At 46.2% G+C, this 25,591-nt stretch overlaps 3 protein-coding genes and 1 non-coding gene across 4 annotated transcripts; 3 read left to right on the top strand and 1 right to left on the bottom strand.

Annotated features, from left to right (window-relative positions):
* Positions 1–14,245: 14,245 nt before the first annotated feature.
* Positions 14,246–17,066, bottom strand: orc4 (Origin recognition complex subunit; the record flags this gene model as incomplete). Its single annotated transcript, XM_031149363.1, has 4 exons — positions 14,246–14,824; positions 14,872–15,309; positions 15,360–15,521; positions 15,570–17,066. 4 exons carry the CDS (start codon positions 17,064–17,066, stop codon positions 14,246–14,248), a joined length of 2,676 nt encoding a protein of 891 aa, XP_031005550.1.
* Positions 17,067–17,737: 671 nt separating this feature from the next.
* Positions 17,738–19,596, top strand: CYP7B1_1 (25-hydroxycholesterol 7-alpha-hydroxylase; the record flags this gene model as incomplete). The annotated part of the gene is given in 6 exon segments (XM_031149362.1): positions 17,738–17,926; positions 17,939–17,952; positions 17,973–18,287; positions 18,375–18,506; positions 18,556–19,129; positions 19,252–19,596. The coding sequence occupies 6 exon segments, from the start codon at positions 17,738–17,740 to the stop codon at positions 19,594–19,596; spliced, it is 1,569 nt and encodes a 522-aa protein (XP_031005549.1).
* A 1,018-nt stretch (positions 19,597–20,614) lies between these two features.
* On the top strand, positions 20,615–21,287 carry LHYA1_G004401 (LysM domain-containing protein; the record flags this gene model as incomplete). The annotated part of the gene is made up of 3 exons (XM_031149361.1): positions 20,615–20,777; positions 20,825–20,921; positions 20,969–21,287. 3 exons carry the CDS (start codon positions 20,615–20,617, stop codon positions 21,285–21,287), a joined length of 579 nt encoding a protein of 192 aa, XP_031005548.1.
* A 2,239-nt stretch (positions 21,288–23,526) lies between these two features.
* On the top strand, positions 23,527–23,680 carry LHYA1_G004400. The gene is made up of 2 exons: positions 23,527–23,616; positions 23,645–23,680. It is a non-coding gene; the product is annotated as a tRNA-Pro (tRNA).
* The last annotated feature ends 1,911 nt before the right edge of the window (positions 23,681–25,591 follow it).

The following is a 25,591-nucleotide window of genomic DNA, read 5'->3' as shown; positions in this document are numbered from 1 at the left end:
GTGATTGCCGCCGCAGCGAAAACCGTCCCTTTTTTTTTTTGATCGGCCGGAGCGACGAGGATGGATGGGTGGTGGTGGTTGTAGAGTAAAGTCGAGACGTTGCGACAAAAAGATTAAACGCTCTAGTCTAGTCGATGCTGTTACTGATTATTGTTTGGGTGGATATGGAGGAAGGAGAATGTTATCGAGTTGAGTTGAGAAGGGTGGGTGGGTTGGTGGGTTGGATGGATGGGTGCGTGCGTGGGTGATAAAATCAGTAGTGAATTCCTTTCGTTATATTGGCGATGACGGGGCAGCAGACGGAGGAGAAGACGTGCCGAGGGGGGGTGTGAACTTTATACGGACGGGGTGGAGACGCTGTAGTAGGTGAGCTGGATAGACCGGCGGATGGGATGGGGCAGGAGCAGGCTGGGCAAGGGGAATCCACGGCAAGGGAAACGGTGGAAGGGGAAAGGGAAGGGAAGGGCAAGGGAAGGAAGGGGCCACTCCACTGTGCTGGGTTCGATAATTTGTGTGGAGTAGTGGTAGGGGGGGGGGGGGGGTACAGTAGGGTAAGTATGACAGGGTAGATAATAGATATCCAGCAAGGCCAGATGCGTACAGTAAGTAGCGTATTTTACAGTAGTGCGCCTCCGTATGTATGGAGTGTTTTGCGGGTGGGCGTGGGCGTGGGTGGGGTTTGACGGGGTGTGTGTCCGGCAAGTAAAGTACAAGGCAAGGCAAGACACGACAAGACAAACCAAGACAAGACAGGACAAGTACCTACTACCTACTACTCCTACCTAGGTAGTGAGCGTGAAAGAAAGTGTGGGTGCAGCGTGAGTAGAAGTAAGGGGTACCGATAGCAAGGTACTGTAATAATAATAATAAAAATAAATACCTAGGGAGCCCTGGGTGCGGAGCAAGACAATGCGGTAACTGTAGGCGGTAAAGCATAAACAAATAAAATAACTAAAGCTGTCACTATACCAAGGGTAAAGGTATATCATATCCTGGTATCTGGGGTATATACTGTACATATGGTGGTACATGCACAAGTACCGCTCTTTACTTCCCCTACTCCGCTCCATCCTGTACTGCTGCTGCCTCATTTACTCCTTTCTTTTTTTCTGCTTGTACCAGGTAGCACTACGCGTGTTCGGTCTGCAGGGCTTTCTTTCTTCCTGCTTGGCGGGGCGGTGGAGAAGAGGGCGTGGGTGTGTCCTGCACCAGTGGTGAGATGATTCTCATAATGATGCCGAAAGACAAGAGTTACTTAGCGTTTAGGCTTGCTTGGTGGGGAAATTGTAAGAAAATCGAGGAATCTGAACGCTAAGAATAGAGTGATTCTACGTGCTTACTTGGAACTCAATATTCCATGGAATTGACGTGTACAGTATTCTGAAAGATACTACCTACTGAACTAGTAGAACGCCTACTCGACTGGTTGATTGCCCTGGTAGCCGACGACCTAATTACGACTTCTGTGGTTATCCGGCATTGCACCATTTTCCCTTTTCGCCTCGTCAAACGGAAGTGGAGAAAGAGCGCCAGCAATCCAGGGGGTTGTCTAGTCCTGATGGGGTAATATCGTGTAAGATAAAATACTTCTGTAACCTGAGCCCTAAACCTGCACGAGCGATTATTCACTCGAGTAAGTAAGTGAGATAGCTGAGATCAAGGTAGTATTACGGAGTAGAAAGATATCTATCTTACTAAGCCTTTGATGCAGTTAGATTAAATCCTAGAGGATGGAGTAGTAAAAAAATGCTACTTTGCTTTGCTTGGTCTTCCCCACACTTACTCACCCCATCTTGTATCACATCACATCATATCTTCAGCGCCTCACCCCGCAAGGTATACAGTAGCCCCTTGAGATCATCAGCTTCATTCATTCTCGGTACTTGGAAGTATAATCTGACAAAGACCTGCCCTATTATACCCATCTCCACCCCTTGTCTCCCTCAGTTTCCAAAAGAGTCCCAAAGCTGAATAATATGACTGCATATAAACTCGGGGAGCCCCGACCTGCCTCGTCAGCCACACCCAAAGTCCGGGAACCGCAGTCGCAGTCGCAGTCGCCGTCGCAGACAGACAGACAACCGGAGTTGTGCGAGCGAAACGTGGGGAATTAAGAAAATAAATTGGGGCCTTCCTGTTTTACATCCCTTCCAATACGTACCTTTCTCTCTTATTATTACCTACCTACCTATCGACTCACCGATGAGAATATGATTCTCAAACACTGTTTCACTTCACGGAGACGACAGACCATTTCATATACGAAGCAGGAAGCGCCGCCAGCCTGGACCCGAGAAGAGCAACTCGTAAGCGCTCACTCCCTCACTCTACGCGTATACAGGATGCTCACCTCACATTCCTACTGTACCTCACCCTTCTCGAGCCTATGAAACCCCTTGACCCCCCTTTCCAGAATACCTCAAGGAGGCGCAGTGCAGAGTGTGCAGTGCAAAGCAGGGCAGGGGAAGGGCGTCGTGGGGGATTAGGCTTCCCCGGAATCCAGTTAACTGGGCTGGTAGGAATGAAAGAAGAGATTAAAAATAAATAAAAATAAAATACAGCACCACCCTCCTTTCCCCAGCATTCGTTCATTCCGGACTCCCCAAAGAGGTAAGGAACTGCAAAGAATGCTACAGCACCTGTCAGTTTTGGCGCCTGGGTATCTATTTATTATTAGTACGCTACATACACGCGACACTCGAGGGAACATCGAATGAAAGACTGACGAGTCAGGTTTCAGGCCTGACTCGTCGGAGTAACGAATTCGTCTGTCTACTTGTAGGCATAAGTTAAACGAACGACACGACTTGATTTGTTTACTGCTCCTCGTCCGCGCGAGGAAGGAGCATGTTAAAATAATTTAATTATAGCAGGGAGCCAGTCCTCTATGTGAGATTTACATTATGTAAATGATGTTTATATAAGGAGAGGATAATAACAGGCTGATAGGTCATGCCGACGACCTTCCTCGACTGCTTGGGAAGAGAGCCGGGAGATCATCCAGCACGGAATCTGGGGTATTCGGGGCTGGATATCAGGTTTTAGGGTTATTTAGTAATTTGTTTCTTGCAATCCCGTCTTTGGTTAGATTCTCATATTATAGTTTCTCTTTATAGAGAAACGGTCTGGATGGATACTCACTCCCGTCTGTTTCGGGAGGAAGGGGGGCGCTTGATATTATGTCAAGACAAGACAAGACAACAAATGAACCAGCCAGCCTCGTCATATGAGGCTGAGATTCCATCAAACCCTTTCTTTCCCCAGTCCAGTCCAGTCCAGTCCAGTGCCCCCACTGCCAAGCAGCTCGAAGAAGCGGTTGTTTCCCTCACGTATCAAATCGCTTTACGCACGTGTGAAAAGCCACCTTTTGATACAGCAACAGCTTCCCTTCTTCCCTTCCCCCCCCACAGGCGAGACATCACATACCACGCACCTCGCACCTCGCACCACCTTCTCCAAGTGACGCACCAAACAACTCGACGAGATTTCTCCGGGGGCGGTGCGGTCCAGGCACGACGCCCGACCGGCGTCCTGATAAGCTTTGCCCCACACCACCCAACCCCATCCCACCAGCTCCAGATCAGACCACGGCACGAGGCGATCGATAGACAGGCACAATACTGTACAGTACAGTAAAACACGACTTGACTCGCGCCCGCTATCTGTCCAGTACTGTACGCATTCCCCAAAGCGGGCTGTCGTCATGACTCAACCTGATATGCGCTGGGTTTCCCCACCAAACCCTAAGCGCAAACCCCAAGAAAATGAAAATGAAAAGACGTAATAAGTCTTGAAAATTTTCCTTGTTGAAGGAGGGGCTTAGTTAAACAATTGGCCGAGAAAGGAAATAATGACTCTAATTATCGGGTCTCTTCTTTTCAAAGGAATGATTCAGCGGTCAGTTTGCCCGAGCCACCGACCGAACTCCCGACTCCCGAGCCCGGTCTTTGCAAATTCAAATTTGCGTAAGAGAAAAAAAGAAGAAGGCAAAAAAAAAAAAAGAAGAGGCCCTTCTTCGGACCGTATCTGGGGCTTAGTAAGTGGAGCCTCACTACTCCAGAGTGGGGAGTCCCAGTGGAGAAAGAAGAGGCTGCTCGCCGCTCGGGGTGTTACGGAAGGACACGGGGCGGGGGACCCGAAACATCTTCGTTGGAGATTCGTGACGTTGACGATACAATACTCGCACAGTACTTCGTACCGTTCATTTAGTAGTCCGTACATTTAGTAGTCCGAGATCGCATCATCTTCTACCTCGCAGTCTCGGTATAATTCTGCGCTGGAGCAGTGGTGACATGGTACTGGATCCGGGCTTTCGACAACTTGTAGGAGAGCAGGTGCTGAAGTACCGGTCGGATAAGGAAGGGTAACGTGGATGATACATTGAGGCAATCATGGATGATTGGTGATGCGATGCGATGCCATGAAATTGAACTGGTCTCATCTCATTAATCGGTGCCGCTGAATGTGGAGTCCTAATAGTGGAGAAGAAGCTGAAGCTGAATCTCCAATTTCCAAATTCTAATGTACAGTAATCCAATATCCAATATAAAAGGCCCTTTACAAGTATTGAAATACGACGACTTACCGGTCCACCGGCAGTATCTGTTTCTCTAGAGAAAAGTCACAAAGACCAATGCAAAGATCCTTCTCTATAACCTCATTATATACGTAACGGAATAAAACTCAAGTAATCTTCCTTGGACGCAATCATCGTTATTTATGCCTTCATCCTTGAAAGAGGCGGGGATAAATCCTTCGCCTGAGCTTCCAGAATACGGCGTACCTCCGTAACGTACCTCCGTACTCCGTAAATGCAAAGCAAGAAGCGCGCCAATGCGAAGTACATACCGGGGAGAGTACCTAGGTAGTTTCGCCGAAGCAAAGGCTTTCTCCATCTTACTGCAATATCCTTGCCTCGCATCGCTCGAAAATGGACATCCCGCTTTGTGTCGGCTTTCTCCATCTAGAACGCTTCTAACTAGGACTGGTTAGTAGCTTGGGACCTGAGTGAGGATTTCCTTATCTCGCGTGGGGAAATATTAGTACTAAAGGGGTGAGGGGAGTTTGAAGAAGTGTGTGCAAACCAAGCTGAACTCTGAGATATATTTTGAGTATCTGACGGCTCTACTAGTTGGGGTATTTGTTAGATGAGTAGAACTAGAGCTGAGTGAATGAATGACGCCTTATTAGGCAGTTTTTATCTTATTTCTATTTATTCATGCGCCTCGTGAACGTATCATTCATCGCTGCGCTGGAACGGAACAAGGGAGATGCCTGCCCGTGGTGCCCTGCGCAGGCTCGGCGTGGGGGTTGTGTTCCAAAAGCCTGGGGAACTTTGTGGGGTCAAAGCAGAGATGGACATCACACCCGGCCCGTCCAACCCGCATCGACATCAGCAACCGCAGCAATCAGCATCAACCATCAGATATGCATTTTCTCTCTCTCGAAAGGCATCATGATCTTCATGATATTGAATAGATGGGAAGGGCTAAACATCGAATGGCTTATATCAAACATCCATCAGCCTTGTGATATGCACCGGATTCCGGAATCGAGCTGCCTAATAATAAGCACAGCAGGTATAATAGCCTATAACTGCACTGAAGATCAGTCCCGTTGCTATATTGTATAGGGGTACAATACATATGAAATGTTACCACCTATGCTAAGTGCTCCCTCGGGGAATCTAAACCCCTAAGACCTTTAAAATTGCGAATGCGGAGACGAAGTAAGGTGAGGTCTAGACGGATGATCAGACCCTGATAGCACGATGAACGTGTGGAGTAGGACAGGGGAATACAAACCCCCTTTGTTCATTTGTGCTATTAGTTATGTATCAAGTATGTGTCCTCTACGGAAGAATTTCAATACTAGGGTACTTGATGCGAGATAAGACGCCTAGTCCTAAAAATAAACAACTTTTGCAGCTTACTGCTCTCATCTCAGCTTAATAATTATAAGCTTACCTTCCTGTAGGGATAGTTAAGATTACACTGAAACTCTACTAAGAAGCCTGATTTGGTCTATGGAAGCCTGGTCTGACTTAGTATACTTCTATAGACACCCCGCGAAGAAACTCCAGCCTAGCTGAAAGTATAAGCACAATACCACCAAATGCAATTCCGTAAATATAGGGACCTCCGGATAACTGTCACCTTCACAAGCTAACGGAACGGCCAGTTATCATCGCCCGAGTCGGAAGTTCTAAGCGCCAGATCACGTTACTACGTTTTTTATAACCACTTAGCAGTTAGGGACAGCACAAATAGATAGCGGATAAGTTCGCTCAGCACTCTTTACAGAGTAAGAACTTTGGATCCCCCCTTCTATAGAGCTCAATCACATACATGAACTCCTCGGACTTCCCCTCTCATGTTAATCGCTTATCCCCCCACCACCCCCCCCGGCCCGCCGCCAAAATAAAGGGGCTCCTTGACTATTAACACGTGATAGTCCGTATAGAGATCGTACCACCGTACCACATCCGCACTTCCGACTCCACCCGTACCCCGATAGGCATTCCCCGCATACTGTATCGGAATGCGAATCAGGTACAAGACGTCGCAGCGGATTTATGCGGGCGAGCAATGTAACCCGGTACTGCCCCTCCCCCTTATTTTCAATAAATAAAATTATTTAACATGTGAAATCAAAGTATTCCGTACTCGTTACTACCTACTAACTGTCCTCAACTCTATTTGTATGTATGTATCTATATCTATATACGGAACTATATACTCCGTACCGTACCGTACCGCATATTACATAAACAGGTCTCACTTTTCGGTCTCTCCGTATGCTCGCTCGTGCTCTATCAATCCTGATTCCTAGAGGAATCTACCTATGTTATCGCGGGGAATTCCCAGCTAATCCTTAGCCATCGGCTATGCCATGCTATGCTGCTCATTCAACCCAAACTACGGAAAAACCAAGAATAAATAGACTAGACTTCATACTACACTACCCCTCCTTTTATTCACATGCTCACAAGATAGATAAAATCAAGCTACTGTAAAATAGACTAGACCAAAACCTTCATTTACGTCAAAAGACCATGCTATGCCATCCATCTAGAGCCGTAGCCGTAGAGCCGCTCACTGCTAAATTTATTTCCGTTAGCGATAGGAATTAGAACTTACCTAATCTAATTTTATCTATTCATTTTCCCCAGATAACGAAAACGCGTGACCTAAGCTGAGTGAGGTGAGGTACGACGGGGACGGAGGGAGGACCGAATCCTATATCCATAAAAATTCCCACACTCCCGGGTTTCCTTCCTTTTTTAAAAGCCTTTCCTCTTTACCTCCACCTCCACTTCCACCCCGCTATAGTATCAATTCAGTATTCCTTCAAATTACTCCCTTTTCTTTAGTAGAGAAGGGGAAAATGCTACGTATATAACTATAGATATTACTAGTTTAGTAACGCATACCAAGCTAATATATGTTGATATAAGTCAAGTCTAGCATTTCTAATTTCTAAATAAACCAGCCTTACAGTCCTCCCCCCTCTTTTACCTTCTTCTCAGCCTCTATCTCTCCCTCCCTTCCTCCCACAAAAATCCTTACCAAAAACCACCTGCCCACACACCCATCGATCTCAAGCTAATGCCAGGGCGTCCGCAAGCGCAAGCGCTACCTAAAACATGCAGTCGGTCGGATATTCAATTATTTCTTCCACCTAGCGGAGGAACTTCGCGAGCTTGCCAGATTGTACTTGTAAAATGTAAAATTACGGAGTATAGTAGAGTACATGTGATGGAGGGGCCGGTGTTTGACCGAGGCTAAGAAGGTCTCGGTCTCGGTGGCAGTCGAGGTTAAAGTGGAGGTCGTGTCTTGTCTGTTAGTGGGGCATGTCATGTGAACTGTACTGTACCGAGGGTCAGTCACGGTACGAGGATGGATGGTTGTCTCCGGTTCGGAGGGCTATTGCCGAGGGAGTAGGGAGAGAGAGAGATAGATGGGTTAGGACCGAGAGTAGGGATGAGATAGCCCGTGATACGTACTGTACGGAGTATGTAGGATGTATGTACCTATATGTGTATGATGCGGAGTTGATATACATGGATGGGGATAGCTTGCTTTCTTCCGTACTTGCCCGCCTGCCTGCCTGTCTTTCCTTCTATTATCCATGACTGACTGCACCATGAATGCGGATTTGGATTAGAGGTTAGCAGAGTTACGACACGTAGCTCTCAGTAGAGATCTTTCTTCTGACCAACCCAGCGAAGTTGCAAATACCGGTACTAGTTGCATTTTATATTAGATAAGGTGTACCTTCTATATGTGTATATATATTCCAGATATTCCATCTCATCTCATCCCATCCTATCCCGATCTAGTATTCAAGATATCAACAAGGAAGAAAGAAGTCAATTTTCCCTCTTCTCTTTTCTTTTCTTTCATATAGGTCTACAGTACGGAGTAGCCCGCTTCTTGATATGATATGATATAATATAATATAGCATATGGTATAAGGATTTATCGCACATATATATATATATATATGCCTTAATTAAGTACCCACTTATCTCGTCTCGTGCCTGACATGAATCACAGATCTTCTTTGCGAAGTGATTCTCAGTTGATTGATGTCTTGCATCGGGTTCCAGCTGAACCAGTCAGTGTAGCTCCATACTTGCAATCAATTACGGATTAACGAACGGGTGGATGCATCTGTACCCCAGATAAGGTTGGTGGTGCGGTCGGTGTCAGATGTGAACGTGGATGTGGGGTCACCGGACCGGGTCACTGTCACCCTTTTTCTGTTCTGGGGGATATGGGATATAGGGCTACAGTAGCCGGTTGATGGTAGAAGGAAGGGCAAGTGCTGTGGAAGAAAGATGTATAAAGTAGCGGTAGATAATAACGCTTATAATGTAAGAGAGTTCTTGTTTGCATGATAGACGGATGAGTCTCGGAGATTTAATATCAATTCCTTTGGAATGAATGGTTTTGGTAAAGAGATGAGATAAGATGATGTGATGTGATGTGATGTGATGTGATGTTGTCACCCATTCCATATTTCTATGTATCCAATTTCCTCGCAAATAATGCCAGGAATATTTCCCGTCCATTTGCTCGGTCACTTACTCAACTTGTCATCCTCTTGAACCTGAAATGCATACTCATCCCAATGTCTGCCCAAGTAAGATCCCATACACCATAGTAGCAATCATCCCAATCAAGTTGACATGAATACTAGCTGCGTGCAGCTTCTTGAATCTCTTATTCAGGCCCATCATCGTCGGGCTCTGACCCTCGAGCTCAGTGTACTTTTTGCCATCTCGAGTTTCTATACCAACATACTCTTCAGCATACTATTTTTAAAGACAAAAGAAAACCAAGATCCAAGAGAGAGGTAAAATGAGAAGCAAGTGCAGCAGCAGCATACCTTGATGAATCCTCTCAATCATAACCCCTCGAACCGCTTCGCCCAGCCAAGCCCAATTAATCCCCGCCATCACTACCATTGCCCCCAGTAACCCAACCTCCCACCCTTTCCCTTCTTTTAAAGGCAACTTCCATCTAAACACTTCTCCTGTCTTCCAATTTGGCCATGTAACCACCGTTCCGAGAGCCAGCAGGGCAGTAGTTCGGAAGTAAGCGGGGAACAATCTTTTCTGGAGACTGGTGAATGAAGAGATAGAGAGAGCGCCGTGAGCAATTTTCGTGACGATGAAGGATTGGTAGAGTTGTGTTCCTAGCAGGGTGGAGTAGAGAAGCAGATGAAAAGGAGGGAGGATGGTTGTTGCGAGTGTCATGTTTGGAGAGTGCTGCATCTACTGCATCGAGAAACTTCGGGGAGACTGGAAAAATTATAAGATAACTGAAGAGTGCAAGAGCTGTGTTTTATACCAGATTACTCATGAATAGGAAAATTACGCGTCCTTGATTCACACGGAGTAAATTGAGATTTGGTTGGGGCGGGAAATAGACCGGATCGGATATGGATATAGCGATGAGCATAAGCCGAATCATATACCCATACTTCGTCAAGTCGATAGCTTTAGATCCGAGCTTCATTAGTATAGGTATACTCATAGTTTTCGGAAATCCTTGTGGCACCGGCGCGATACCTCCAGCTTTCATCACAGGTCGTGGCTTAGTTTGAGGTTATGAGCGAATTTCCTAGGCGTATTGAGCGGTAGTCTGCTCTTCCTTGAAAGTTCACAGATATCGGAGAAAGGGAAATAATACCTGTTTAAGTCTTTAGCTGTAGGTATTAAGTTTCTAGTTTCAAAGATTGACAATCTCATCTGATAGGGAAGCTACTAACGTGCAGCACGAGTTTGAGTGATCTTTTATCGAGACTAATAAGCTGCAGACTGTCGTTATATCGTTATCGTTACTAATATATCTTGAGAATTGGATAAGGGAAGAGACAACACCCAAATCCAGACATTACCTGACTTACACACCGACTCTTGGGCCTATCACTTGCCAGAATCCCTAATGAACGTATAAGAAGCCGAAGAAGCCGAAGAAACCAATGCACACTCGCTCACTACTACCTTCAAACCATTATGTTTCAGCCGTGCCTTTCCCTTTTCCTTTTATTTCATTTTGCGGCGTCCACAAGTCCAACAACTTCTTCACGACATCATCACCCCTCTTCATCTCCACCTTAACTTTGATGACATCCTCTGCTTCACTCTCAGAATCCCAATCCGAATCGCTACCGTAACTCTTCTTCCCCTTCCCCTTCTTCATGCGATTGACCTTCCTCGCCCTATATCTCCTTAAGTTTCTTCTCACGGCGCCCACACTGCTATCGCTACTCCAAACACTGCTATCGCTATCACTATCGGTACCACTGCTGTCACTCACATATCTCTTCTTAGGCGGTGTGGCCGAGTTGTTTACCCTTATTGGTGGGTTTGTAACCGGAGCGCGAGCAGGAGGACCACCAACCGGGAACCCAGGACCTCTCATCAGCGAATTGTAAAGGTCCAATGGCTTGCAGTGCGGCTTTGGCGTACGTTTAGCAATCATATGCATAAACGTAGCTGATCCAGCGACGTTTCCAAGACCCTTGGGAATGAAATCAGTTATTTCACCGCCGGCGTTATACAGGCTTAGCTCCACCCAACACCATTCGAAACGAGGATCTCGCTCATGGCATTTCACATCATCCATAAGCCGCGTCACTTGCCCGCTTTGATCCTCTGTGAGGCGGAGCTTGGCTTCAATGACGTTTCCGCCGTTGCGCTGGAACTGCTGGACGCGCTGCTGGACAATGTGGCGCTCGGCGCTTTCTTGAGTGATGGCGACGCGGCCCCAGGAGCGAGGAGCACGAGGCTCAATGGGCTCGCTGAGACGGACGGTGTACTCGTTGTACGTAGTTAGGGCGATGGCTGCATCATAGTCGGTCAGTGGTGTGGTATCACTTATACGGACTGAGATGGCGCTCTGTCCTAGGGGAGCGTTTCCTGGAGGGTAGACAGTAGGCCACCCTGCACTTCTTGGCGGAGGTGGTGGCCCTCCAGGAGGACCCCGCGGAGGTGACGGATTAAACGGTACTGCTCCTGGTGGGGGCGGTGGCCCTGGGATACGTAGATCTGAAATGGTAGTCCTGCGGGGAGCAGAAGGGAGAGGTGGCGGCCTGACGGCTGCTACAATGGGAGGCGGGTGAAAAGGAGGCGGGGGAGGTGGAGGAGGCCCGTTAATACGATGTGGTGGAACAACTGCCTTTCCGTCCACAAGCCTCTCGCGTACAATTGCAAGTAGTACACGGCCATCAGGCTGTCCCAACGAATTAGCATAGTCAAAAGTCAAGTACTTGGAGAGATCCTAGGAGCTGTCTTGGGAGCCGGCATATAGGCTGCTGAAACAGCTCCCGCCCAAGAACTCCAAATGTGTATGGGAATAAGCCTACCATGGTAGTGAATGGATGCTTTTTAAGCATTTCCTTTAACAATACCCACCAAGCGTTGAGCTTTTTTTCTTCCTTGATGGTTTTGAGAACGACTACTTCTCTTTCGTGTACCTTGCCTTCGGCCCATGGATACACAACGCGATGGAGCGCAGAATGCTCAGTATGATTGAGAGTGGTGAAGTTTTGATACCATGTGTTATCGTTCAATTGAGAGAGTATGGTTTTCATGTGCGTGGCTTCGAGAGAGTGGAAAGCTGAATGGGGTACTTGACGAATGTCGTGTTTCTGAACCACAAAGGCGAGAAGGTGCGAGTTCGCGTCGCATAGTACTCTCCTCATCTCAGCAGCAAGAGATTCTTTGCTAGTGAATAGACTCCTGATTCTGAACTTGAAACTGTTTGTTTTAGAATCAAAAAGACGAGACTGATCAATAGTAGGTCTACACAGTTAGCGGACATTTCACAAAATCTATCAGGGTTTCTCACTTGACTATCTGAATCTCTTTGGCACCCTGATCCTCTAACGGCTTTACGGTAATGACCGAAGTTTGAGGCAACTTAGGTTTCTCATCGACTGGGAAAGCCGAGCTTGCTGACGGAGAAACCGTGCCTAGCAAAGTTGTTCCATTTGTAGAGCTCTGGGATTTATTGACGGAAGACTTATGGCTCTCAAAATATGAAGGGGGCTTGAGGTTCCAGACGTTAGCTTAGCTTTCCCAAAAGAAGAATACACTCACAGGCGGTGGCTGGCTTGGCGTAGGAACGGCAACAGGACGAGGGGGCGGCGGTGGCGGGCCTCCGGTAGTCTTTCTGACCACCTTCTTCTTTTTGAGTGAAACAATGCTTGCATCACTGTCGCTGTCGCTACTATTGCTCTCGCTGTCGCTGGAAGAATCAGGACGCTTCTTCTTTGGTAGAGCCTTTGTCTTAGGTACTTCGATGCCAATTAGATCTGCGGTACGAACAATACGATCATGGTAAGTAACGATGCTTTTGATATCGACATTTCCCGAGGTTCTATGTGTGTAAGCTGATATCTCTTCTCTAGAGAGCAAACTTACAGGTCTTTAGAAAGCCCACCAACAGTAACGACTTGGAATACCAAGAGAAGATGTAGTTGAAGCTCGTACATTCGCTCCATATCGTCCTCAAGGGGCCCTTCCACTAGGCTCCATTTAGTGTTCTCAACCTTCTCCAAGAACACTTTCTCATCAAGTTCCAATTTACATGGGATTACCTCAGGTGGGCCCTTGGTTGCTAACTCTTTTCTGTCCCGTTTGAATTTGGCCTTGAACTCCTTACGGGGCAAGCACGCATCATTGATAATAGGCGCAACCTTTGCAAATGTCTTAGCACACTCCCTTATAAGGAGCTGAACGTATAAAATCCCCTCGGGGCTAAACAGCTTGAGACTCTCATCATCGTCCCCCAACAGACGTGATATCTGGTTGAGACTCGCGACTGTGGCGTCGAGAATGTTCGTGGCCCCTTCAAAGCCACTTGGGACGCGTTCTGCGATCAACGCATACTGGTGAAATACACCCGCAAGCTTTCCGCCGTACCCAGCAACGTGCTTCACATCCACGTTGATACTGGGCATCTTGTGGGCGTCTATACTTTCCTTCGACGACGGGCGAAATGGTTCTCAAGTGAAAATGTCGGATGGAAGAAATTTATACATTTATAGGAAAAGATAAAATGGGGGAAAGTGGTTAAAGAGGCTTCGAGGCAACCATCAGGCAGATCCTGATGGTTGCCTCGCTTTGCCTTGCTTGCCCCGCACAAGTTCTTCAAAGTGAGGCGAGCATTGCATAAAAAGAACCAATTGAAAGACACTATATAAAGCCATTGCAAATGGTCACATAACTACCTGGCCTATGTCAGCACGTTATCGTTGGCCTTGTGCAATATTACAGGATATACCATAAAGAGGCGTGCGGGAAATAACCGGCCAGAACTCATTGGAGAGAAGGCTGCAGTCAGCATTGTAACATCCCTTGAGATCAAGAAGGCCGAGCCGCATATCAAGCTTCACATTGGCCATCACGAGATATTCGCCAGCTCAGACAGCTGATGAGCTGCAGGCGTAACAATATCTCAAGAATCGGCCAACAAGCAACACACGTAGATGAGAGCTACAGGAGTTCATGGGATCCATCGTGACAACAAGTCAACCACTTGGCATTTGACTTGCTGAGAGAATTATGGGGTTTGTCTAGTCTCGGGAGATCGGGACAATTCAAACAGGGATGACTGTTGCACCTTAAGAATCCGGGCGATGCTGTGACACAGGAAATCAGCTTTAATATATACCTGCATATTCGTGTAGGAGGGATTTGGTATCGTCAGCTGTGAGAATAATCCGATACTCATATCTCCCTGCACCACTTGGCCATGATCCCACTCAAGCCGTCAACACTCCCTGTTATCTCCTCGAGTCCCACGTCTACCTTCCACATACGTCCTCCTACTCCAATATCTCGGCCACCGCCTCCATTGATGCCTGCAGGAACCAACAAGTCGTAATCCGCCAGCCTCTCCCAAGCTCCTAGCGCAACATCTCGTCCCCAAACTTTTGCGCTTGCACCTAGTGCCGCGACCCCAGTGCTGGATGTTTGTATCTTATGCTTAGAAGTTAATGAGCTGTATTCGTCATAGGCCATTGCAAAGTTGCAAGTATCAGTATCGAGAATTATATCAAGCCGTGTGGCAGATATCAAAAGAGCTAGCTCCAGATCTGAAAGCCCCTGCAGAACATGGAGCTTTGAATCTGGTGGTGACAGCGACAGGTTGTTTGACGTAAATTCTTTTCCAGTGAGCATGAATTTACTCAAAGAGAGATTCGCAATTGGTAGAATGCATGAAGCGAGGAATGCAGGAATAGACTTTGTTCGATAGAAGTGGGATTGCATATAATGCTTGAACGAATTGTCTTTGTTGTAGAGGTCCTAGAATTATTAGCAATATCAAATGTGATATAGGCCATTTCTCTTACATCAACCATTGTATGCCAGAAAGAAAGAAATTCGTCCTGGCCACTATTATCAGTACTAACCAGTTCAGCATCTAGTTCTTCCGTATTTATAGTCAATGCTTCTTTGCAGATCTCCCAAAAAGCCGGAAGACTTCGAGGCTGCGACAAGTACACATATCGATGACTGAAGCGACTCTTTACTCTCTTCTCCAGACTTTCCACCACATCAATTCGGGTGGTGAGACCTAGAACAGCAATAGGGGCTTTCCTTGCTTGTGCTATGTCAAAAAGATTGTACAGGAGTGTTTGTCGAGCATGTGTTGTAAAGAGGTCAAATTCATCGAGGATGAATATTACGGACTTAGTGGTTTGGTCTGGTTGATTTGTCTGGGATATAGATATCTCTGAAGGATGCGACAAAAGAGCTAGCAGTGATGCTAGAGTATCAGCATGGTTGCTCTACGTAATCTGTTAGCATCAAAATATATTTAACAAGTTCACTAAATCACCTTGCCAATCGAATCATCCTCGACCTCCATCTCACGGCCCAATTGTCGCCAGATCTCCCTCAGGGCTATCTTGTCATCAGTATGGATAAATCCATTCAAGCGTACAACATGGAAGTTCTCTCTGTGTTCAGCAGATATATCTGATATGATAGACTCCACAAGCTATCAAACAGTTAGCATTCGACAATATATTGGTGGAAGGGTACTTACAGTAGTCTTTCCACAGCCTCTTCCACCAATCACTAACATCGAATTGCCTTCTCCGGCCATAATTGTCTGTTCGACAACCTGATGAACCTTTTGCATTTGTTCATCATGACCCCTTAACTTTATGCGCCGCTGGCCACTTAATCTGTTTAATATTATTCGCTGAGTGATGCGTAAATGACCTTCAAATCCCTCAATATCCGCAAGACCGCCAGGAGGTCCATTACCGGCAACCTCTCCATTGGGTCCAAGATCTGATTTTTCTTCAGTATCTGGTTCACAGTCTCTGCAGAACCAATCTCCTTCTGGAATGATTGGAACCCCGTAACACTTCTGATGGACTGCTTTGTCACATCTGTCGCAGAACAAGATCTGGTTTCCCTTTCTAGAATCGAGCTTCAAGCAAATAGAGCACGCTGCTTCCTCTTCCTCTTCCTCTTCCTCTTCGTTGGGCTCTTCTTCTGAAACGGCAACCTTGGCGTCCTGGGCCTCCTCGGCTGAATCTATGCTTGGTGCCCTCGCAGCCTTGTCTGTCGCTTTCTTACTGCTGGCCATATCTGGAAGATCCTTGAAGCCCAAATCCACCCCGGTATCTTCTCGCTCGAAAGCTACACTCTTTCTTGACTTCAGTGTCCTGGGCTTGCTAGGTGTAAGAATGGCTTTGGGTAAAGTTTTGGTTGAAGTTGTGTTTTCTGCTGGCGCCTTTCTCGGTCTTCCTCGTCCTCGTTTGGATGTACTCGGCGGAGCTTCTGATTGTGATTCAACGCCATCCCGGTTATTCTCCTCCGTACGATTGGTTTTCCGCCTCTTCAGAACCTCCACCTTTTCCGATGCCTCGTCGACTGGAGCTTCTTCATCTTCGGTAATCCTTCTCCGTGCGGCCTCTCTCGACAGTGCCTTGTCTTTCTTCAATATATCCGACTTCCTCGGGCGGCCTGGCATACGTTTCTCCCTCAAGATAGTTTTTGTTCGTTCCATCATATCTCGTCCTCTCCGGCCGATGCTTCCTGTAGCCCTTGCTCCCTCTTCTTCATCCGAGACCGTAACTTCGTATATGTCGATTCTGGCAGTAGACTTCTTCTTCGTAGATGACTTCGGGGTTGGTGATAGAACATCGCTTCTCTGCCTCCCATTCCTTCTCTGGCTTCCCGTTAGTGATCTGCCCCCATTGCTCTTTGTTTGCTCCGAGTCCTCGGCTTCTGAAACCTCGATGTCGAAAATATCTTTCCCGGTCGCCAATTCATCTTCTTCCTCGGCGTCCTGCTCATTTCCCTTGCCCGGTTTTCCTCCAAGTCCAAGGAACCCTGATATTGTTCGGCCAAAGGAAGATATAGCGCCAATAGCTGGTGGAGAGGTCTGAGTATTCAATTTTCTCTTCTTTTGCCCACCAGACAGCGGCGTTGTGACTACTGCTTTCTGCGGAGACAATTCGTCAAGGTCGTCGTCTGCGAGTTGAGCTCTGCTGCGCTTGCGTGTGGGGACTGAGGATGAGGCTGGCATTGCGAAGCCAGAAACAGATAGGGAATCTCGGATTTTGATGTTCTGGCGACCGAGATATCGCAGTTGTCAAATTGTCATGGCATTGCCAGAATCGGTGAATCGGTGGACGACGCGTCGGTCGCGTGAGGCTAAAATTGGGCACGCTCCATCCAGCCCTCCTCCTTTCAACCTCCACTCAACTCTCCACAGTTAAGGAACCTCAGAACCTCTTCCGAAATCGACACAATGGCATTATCGAAGCTTGATACTATTGAAGGGATGAAGTCTACTTACACGGAGTATTTGGTGACTGAAGTGGGTTTGCGTTTGTCTTCACTAGAAGGGCAAAGATCAGCAAGTCCCTCTTGCTTCGTATTTTCTTTCCACTCCCCTCCCCTGCCTCCTCACGAACTTGTTATTTCTGTATACTTGTCCATAAGTGTGGGTCAGAGAGCACTTGTCCGGGTGGCTGGACAGCACCAAAATATCTGAGCAGGCCAATAAAAATTGCTAGATTGATGCCTATCTATCTGTCTAGGCATACGTGCCGCAAAGGCGGGGGGTAGTCTTTGCGGGGTTGCTTCTTATTATTATGTTTTGCTGCTAATTTCCCACCTTTATGATCTCCTTTCACTTTGAAATTTCTTTCCATTTGTTTGTATAAACGAGTAACCATTATGACTTTCACCACAATGCTGCTTGATGGCTACAAGCCAGTGATTATTCTTGCCCTTACGGCTGTAACTTGGTACTGTTGGCGGAGTCTTTCCGTACGCATTGAACCAGGGGAACCTCCGATTCTAAAACCTACAATACCATACATCGGACATCTTATTGGATTAGCAAGAGATCAGACCTCTTATATGGATAAATTGATGCAAGTCAAGGCCTAGCAAAGTCAAGTGCTGTTTGCTGACTGCCTGGTAGTGCCAAATACCCAGTGCCAATTGGCACATTGCCAATGATCAACAACAAAGCATATATTATCAACTCCCCATTGCTCATCCAGAGTGCTCTCCGATCGAAGGATCTCTCCTATGATCCATTCATACAGGACTCCAGTGAAAAATTGTTCGCGCTTGCCGATCCATCCACGATGAAGATTTTCAGGGCTCCAGGCACGCTGGAGAAACCGGCTTTGATGGACGAGTTTAACAAAGAAATGCATGGTTCCATGCTGGGAGAGCATCTGCACAAGATGAACCGTGTTGCTCTACTAGGTATTGCTGCCTCAGTAAATAAGTAAGCATAGGACCCTCTTTGGTCTGAACTTGCTCATGCCGTCAAACATTATCTCAAATTCTAGGAATTAATTCGCCCGTGATTCAGGATCGGAGAGGCATTCGAGGCCAAGAGCCTATACCGTTGGATCCGGTCAGTGATGACCATAGCAACTACGGACTCATTGCTCGGCTCACATAATCCTATAAAAGCGGACCCAACTCTTGTGGACTTTCTATGGTATGGTTCTACTGCACCTACTTCACCTCTATTTGCTAACTGTTCTCAGGGACTATGAAGGAGGTGTTACTTCCCTTCTTATGGGCATCCCCAAATACTGGGCACCCAAAGGATACGAAGGTCGCGCAGCTGTACAAGGCGCTCTTATAAAATACTATGAAGCAAAATACGACTTGGAGTCTGATGTCGCAGAAATGACAAAAATGCGGGCGAAAGTGTTCCGCAAACATGGTATAACGGACGCAGAGACCGCTAGGCTCGAGATAGGATTTCTTCATGTAGCAGTCTCAAACACAATTCCCACGTGTTTCTGGCATTTGTCTTTCATCGCTTCCTCTCCAGCTCTTACGGCTTCTATTCGAGACGAACTCATAGCCATTACCACGATCAATACCCTAGATTCGGGGAAGAAAGAGGCTGTTATCGATAACTCGAGATTTCTCAGCGATTGCCCAGTCTTCGTCTCTGCGTATCGTGAGACCATACGTCAAATAAGCTCCCTGGTCATATTTCGCCGGATAATGCAGGACACTACCATCTCCGACGGCAATTCCAACTATCTTCTCAAAGGAGGGAAGGATGTGGCGATAGCTGTGGGAGTTTCTCATATGAATCCTGCCAATGTAAGCCAATTCTAAAACTTTTCAATCTTTTGATCCGCTTCTGTAATGATATGGGAGTTCCGAGACGCGCCCCGACTCTACATCCTTCTTCATTGAATGTTGCTGACTCTGAGGATTTACAGTGGGGTTCTAATGTTGCCCAATTTGACGCAGAAAGATTTCTACACGAAAAAGGAATGGGAAAGGAGAGAGTGCCAACGAAGGCGTATTTTCCATTTAGCGGAGGCAAACATTTATGTCCTGGGATGCACTTTGCGTTTACGGAGATCCTGGGGACAAGCGCTCCCTTGGTGCTGGGCTTTGACATAGAAGCGATTGATGGGACGACGTTGAAAGTTCCCAAGATTGGGAGGAGCACTATGGCAGAAGCAGTAACGAAACCGGAAGGGGAGGGTTTGGAGATGGGTGCAAAGTTTACGAAGAGGAAAGGATGGCAAGGTGTGACTTGGAGATTTACTTTGGCTTAAGAATAATTCGATAGTTATTTCAGGGGTTTGATTCTACTGGTTTCACGAAACAAACACCTTTTTCTTTAGGATTCCATGAACGTTTCAAGGCCCTTTTTAGGGTGAGTCCTCAGAACGATATTCCCTGACTTTAACAGATTTACTCTCTCAAGTCACTCGTCAGGATCAACGAACATTTATAAAACCAGTCCCCTGAATAAGCTATGTCTGCTTTCAGATCAAGCTTGATATATAATAATTGATGATGACTGCTGCAGGATGGTGGTGTGAGGTAAGGCTACTGGTAAATATCCCCTACCCGTTGTTTTAAAGGGGCTCAACCGACTTTAGACCGACCAGGCTGAGAAGTTCTAGACTTCTTATTACCCCTGGATTTAATATCCTTGCTATACGCCCCATTAAGTTTGACAATGCCCGAATGCTAAGCTTTCAGCATCCTAGTGAGAATCCTTCTATTTACCGAAGCACTCAACCACTGTTCTTTACGCCACCGCTTTTGATCTAATCATCTGATTATGAGAAAAAAGTCATCCTTACGATGGATCTTGGATGGGTGACTCACTCAAAAAGCAGTTCTAGGCATCTGGTGCATAGCAGTTGCAAAGAAATATAATTATCATCTTCTCGTCCGATCACAACAGGCATCCTGCCTGTTTTGCCCCGCTCTCTGGACGGATGCGATATTAGTGGCGTTCAGGGGCCCGAGAGTGCCGCACTTCTCCATCAATCGACAATTTCGGCATCCCCGTTCCTGGATTTCTCACCAGTCAGAAGGCATTCAGCGACTTAAGCTTATGGTGGGTGCCTACCCGTCGTATATGTTAGGCCACAACGGCGCTGTGCCTTTCACTTGCAGTGAATCGGAAATGACTTTGACATATGGTTTCCGCAAAACCTAGGCAAAACATATGCATAGCAAGTTTTCTTCTATATAAGATGAAATGAAGATCCCCTTTTGTTTTCAGAACCATCAGCGGGATATTCAATCGTTTAAACTACCTCCCACCTTAAAGACATAATGCAGTTCTCCCTCCTCTCTTTCGCCGTCCTGGCTGGCGCTGCCGTCGCCTCTCCTCTGGCTGCCGAGCTTCAGATTGAGCAGCGTGCAGCTGCCGCTGACAACTGTACTCAGTATACCAGCGTTGCCGCTGGGAGTGTTTGCATTCACAGCCCTTCTGACTGTACGATCTCCTCCATGTTGTACGCCCACATTTGCTAAGAAATTCAGGTACCGCAACATACTTGGTGCAACCTGACGATACCTGCGGATCCATTGGTGCCATCTATAACAACTTCACTCTGTCAATCTTCCAATACTGGAACCCGTAAGTTCTGCTTTTAAATATCTACGGATTTAACTAACGGATTTTAGTGATATTGGCAAGACCTGCTTCGGTCTCCAAGCCTATGTCCCAGTGTGCATCAACACTCCTTGGTATACATTCACTCCTCCCGTCCAGGAGCCCGAAGGCACAGTCGAAGCCGACACTTCCAACCCCATTCCCCAAATGCCCAACATTGTGTCAAACTGCAACAATTTCGAACTTGCTGGTGGTGGATACACCGTTGACACCATAGTGGCATCAAACAACATCTCAGAGGATAACTTCCTTGACTGGAACCCTTATATCAACAAAACTGCACCTGTTGCTTGGGAGGGTTACTGGGTCTGCGTTGGCGTAGCAGCATAGACGTATTAGTCTGTGATTGGCAAGAAGGGTAGTGGGTCGATGGTGGGGTGGTTTTTGTCGGTCCATCTAGTCTGCCTTTAGTTGGGATTGGTACCTAAAGATCTACAGTCATTACACTTACTACATGCCTTTTTAGACAGTCAATAATGATTTCTTCAAGCTGTGGAACATCAATTGTGGCCATTTCAGTGAAAATACTGGTATAGAGGGAAGACATTAATAGTAGTTTCTTTGTAATGATCCTACTATTCCTTACCTTTCAATTGTTTACGTACCTTGGGCTTCGTTTAGCCGCAACAATAACATATAGTAAAGGACAGAATTTAGTACTTTACAGATTCGTATCTTTGATACAATATTCTCAGACACCACGCTTATATTTACAGTAGGGGTCTACATCTACACTAATACTAATGCCACGTAGCTCTCAATGCCCTATTGACACCTCAAAATACTAAATCATTAGGAATGACTATATGGTTTAGAATTCATTCTCCCTAGAACTCTGATATACGTTTCTTTTATAGCACAATTTCTTAGCTGTTGTCATAAATAGAAGTATTAAAGGCGTAGTAGCTGGTCCGCGCAATTTATAAATATTGATCTTTCGAATTTAGCGTCTTACCTAACATCGCGACGGCATGTATAATGTCTAAGTATTTAATGATAGTTTATAGATTATATAAGCAGATGAGATATCTATCGTGAATTAAGAAGAAAGTTGGCTGATCAGCGGAAACTAAGTGCCTCCACAATAACTACCCACCTCACATCTAAATGATTGTTGTAGTTTGATATAACTTCTAGTCTATTCCTAAAACTATACTGTGACACCATAAAACAATTGCTAGCCAGAATCATCCTTGGTCATTCTTCGCATATGCGCGTGAATACTTCTTTAGATGCCTTCCTGAAACTTGACGTGGAAATACCCAGTCTTTGAATCTATGCCCGGAATAACAGTCGCAGGCAGCACTGTTTTACTCGGCTCACCGTACTTCTTCCCTTCTGGTGTTTCCCTCCACCTCATATGCACGTCGATACTCGCATATCCAAAGACACCATAGATAGAAACCGAATCCGCGCCGGAAACGACAGCCTTTGGTTCCGCATCAAATACTACACAAAGTCAGATCTAGATAATGATCAGTATACCGTGACTTACACCAGCCGATAGCGGCCCCGAAAGCTTTGCCAATTTCCTGTACGTCTCGAAGGACATTTGCAGATCCCGCTTCTATCGCCGTCCTCGCCGCTTCATCGGGACGGGTAGGCATCGTAAAGAATGCAACTTCAGTTACACCTGATCTGAAAGCCGCAGTAGCTCCATCAGTATCTACCACACGCGTGAAAACTGGTTTGAATTAGCCGCTGTCCTCCTTCGTATCATTAGACTGTCTCCGTACGCGTAACAGGCGCTGTCGTCTCAACGTCAAAGAACTCTATCACACGACTCCAGAAATGTGCCCGTTCTTGAGTCTTGAGCCATGTAGAGTAATGTTCACAAGTCTCCCAATCTGTACCATATATATTAGAGGAGAGGGTAAGTGACGAGTCAAGAATAACTTGCCGGAAGCCCAAACAAAGAGTTCTGGATTCTCGATCTGATAACCCTATCCCAAATTTTCAGCTCCAGATAGAAGGAGTTTAGGAGAGAGAGACAGTACCCAATACTGGCGAATGAAGCCTTTCTGGTCTTTCAGAACGTCTGTCAAATGAGTGAATGTCTCTACTGCATGGCTTGGATTGCTGGGTACGGTGTTCTCAAGGTCGGGGCATTCTTTGGGTTTAAAGATGCTAATTATAGTAATCTGTTGAGGGCACATCTCCTCAGTATTGATTTAGAGAAATAGTTCTTAGAATTTAATGAATTTTGGCGGTGTAGGAGCGACGTGAATTCAATGTAAGCCGAGAAAAGTATAAAGACAGATAAGCGGGGTCCTGTCTGTCAAGCCGCCATTGACATTGATTAGTGCAGAGCAAGTGATAAAACGTCCTTGTAACCGTTTCATGTTTATACTAATAGTAAACTTTTATGATACATACTTATCTTTTCAGTTTCTAATATGACATTTTCCAGTCCACCTTTTTTTTCACCCTTTCCAAGTTTGATGTTCTTTAAGCTTTACAATTAGCCAATTAAAGTCGTAGGATTCACCCACTTTTGCTCTCACTCGTATGTAATAAAATAGGCTAAATTTTCGGCAAAACCCGTCTTGTCGACGGATGTCGTATAAGTGGCCTGGTGGTCTAGTGTACGTTAAATCGTTGATATTTAAATAATTTCACCCGTTCTAATTTGTTATTAGGGTATGATTGTCGCTTCGGGTTATTCCCAGCTGTTTCAAACAGAAACATGTGACAGGCCCCGGGTTCAAATCCCGGCCAGGCCCACTGAAGATAAACTTTTGATTTCATGCTTAATCTTTTGGTTTTGTGTTTAATTATAAAGTCCTCCAGAGAGTTATTATTTTCCATAATTAGATAGAGTCTTTTATGTAGTAGTTATTCCTTTCTATAATTTTCTAGTACAGTAGTATGTATCTAGCTTAAATATACTTTTATTAGTCTATCCTCTATTTTAAAACAATATTAAGGAAGGAGCGGTGAAGGGGGCAAATGTAAAAGCCGTGAGATAATTTTTCTCCATTATAAATATTATGTTGTGCCTCCTTACATCCTGCATCTCACGGTTGCGTTGCGGCCGAATACGCGAGCAATACGACTTTCATATCTCCAGTAATGCTCAACTCGTTTTAAGAAACAGACGATTAGCTAGAAGCTATATTCAAGGTAAAGGCTGCTGCTGAGCCCCTCAACTCCTATTCGTAATGTCTTATTTTTCGCCCCTGGAGGATTTTGCCAGGGCTATTGGCAGGAATAAGGGGGCGTTAGCGCCACCCTAGTGTGTCTTGGGCATTCTTCTAAAAATACAACCATCTGGTGCTTTGTTACACCTTATCTATCCATAGTCTTCCTGACAGTCTGTATTCGTTCGCACAAAGTCCGCTGAACACCTCCTACCTATATGCTCTCAGAAGCTGCTACTTTATTATCTAAATTTCAGTAGCAACTCAAATAGCTATAGTGTATCGGGTCAAGGTTCTAAGTTTTCACTCCCTCAAAGTCACTACTTCTCAGAACAACCTAGCTTTCTGAAATGGCAGCAGTGGCAGCCTCCAGCAATTGTACTAGCGCAAACATCTTCTTACTTCCTTGGAACCAATTAATAGCTACCCCCTCCTTCATTTCTAGCAGCTTATATCTGCCTCAGCTTACACGTTACAAGAGCGGCAAAGGTGTGGATGTACAACAGGAGTGTTAAAATAAGATACACATACCTCACCAAAACCTGATAATTTCAATTGAAAGGTAATACAAGTCGCACCATTTCTAGCCTCCGTCAAAATGATATTTTCTCGCTCTCGTCGATCTCCTGTTCTACGCATATCACTGTGCCAAACAAATCACAACCGTGGGGCTGTATTTTCAGCGTCAAAGTGAAAACATGTCGCAAAATTGTTACTTTCCTGGTGGGAGCGTTGCAAGCGAGATGGTCCCATGCGACCCAGATGCTGAAAAAAGTCCTTGTTGTGGGGGAAACGATGCTTGTATCGAGAATGGCTTGTGCTATAGCATGAAATATTTCGTCCTCTACCGCGGAGCATGTACCGACAGTGGGTTTCCTCCTGCATTCTGCTCGCCCCATTGTGTTGCAAGCGATGAGCCTCTGTCGACGTCTAGTAAGCAATCTACATGCTTCTTGGAGGGTGAGTCGCGCTGACCTTTTATTACAGGTAACCTGAATAAATGGGGAGTGCTTACGACCTGCGGAGACTTCCATAGCCGGACGTTCACTTGCCTCTCGACTGTGTCTAGTTGTTCAACCGCAAACTTTACGCTTAGCCCGTCAAATATCACAGCGTGGAAACCTGGGAATCTTAACATACCAAGTTCGAATGCCATTATAAATTCATCGGTCATAGCAACAGCAGCAGGAACAGCCACGGTCACGGCTACAGCTAAGGCTACCACGAACGCTTTTCCGGTATCCGGAACAAAGAGCAAGGGTGTCAGCTCAACGGTGCTAGGGGTCGCGGTTGCTGTTCCTGCCGTAGTTCTTTTCCTACTTGCACTGATGGGCTTGATTTTCTCTCTTCGCGAGCATAAGAAACGTGTCAACGCAGAGAAATCAGCTACAAATCTGACTAGCGAAGTTGGCCAGCTTCAAAGTCCCGATCCTCTAGTTGCGCAGCTTGTTGCTCAAACTCAAACTCCTAAGCCCCCTGTTTCAGAGATCGGGA

Source organism: Lachnellula hyalina, assembly GCF_007821495.1.
Source record: "Lachnellula hyalina strain CBS 185.66 chromosome Unknown contig00062, whole genome shotgun sequence".
Classification (NCBI taxonomy): domain Eukaryota; kingdom Fungi; phylum Ascomycota; class Leotiomycetes; order Helotiales; family Lachnaceae; genus Lachnellula; species Lachnellula hyalina.
The sequence above is the reverse complement of the archived record's forward strand: the minus strand, read 5'-3'. Positions and strand labels throughout refer to the sequence as shown.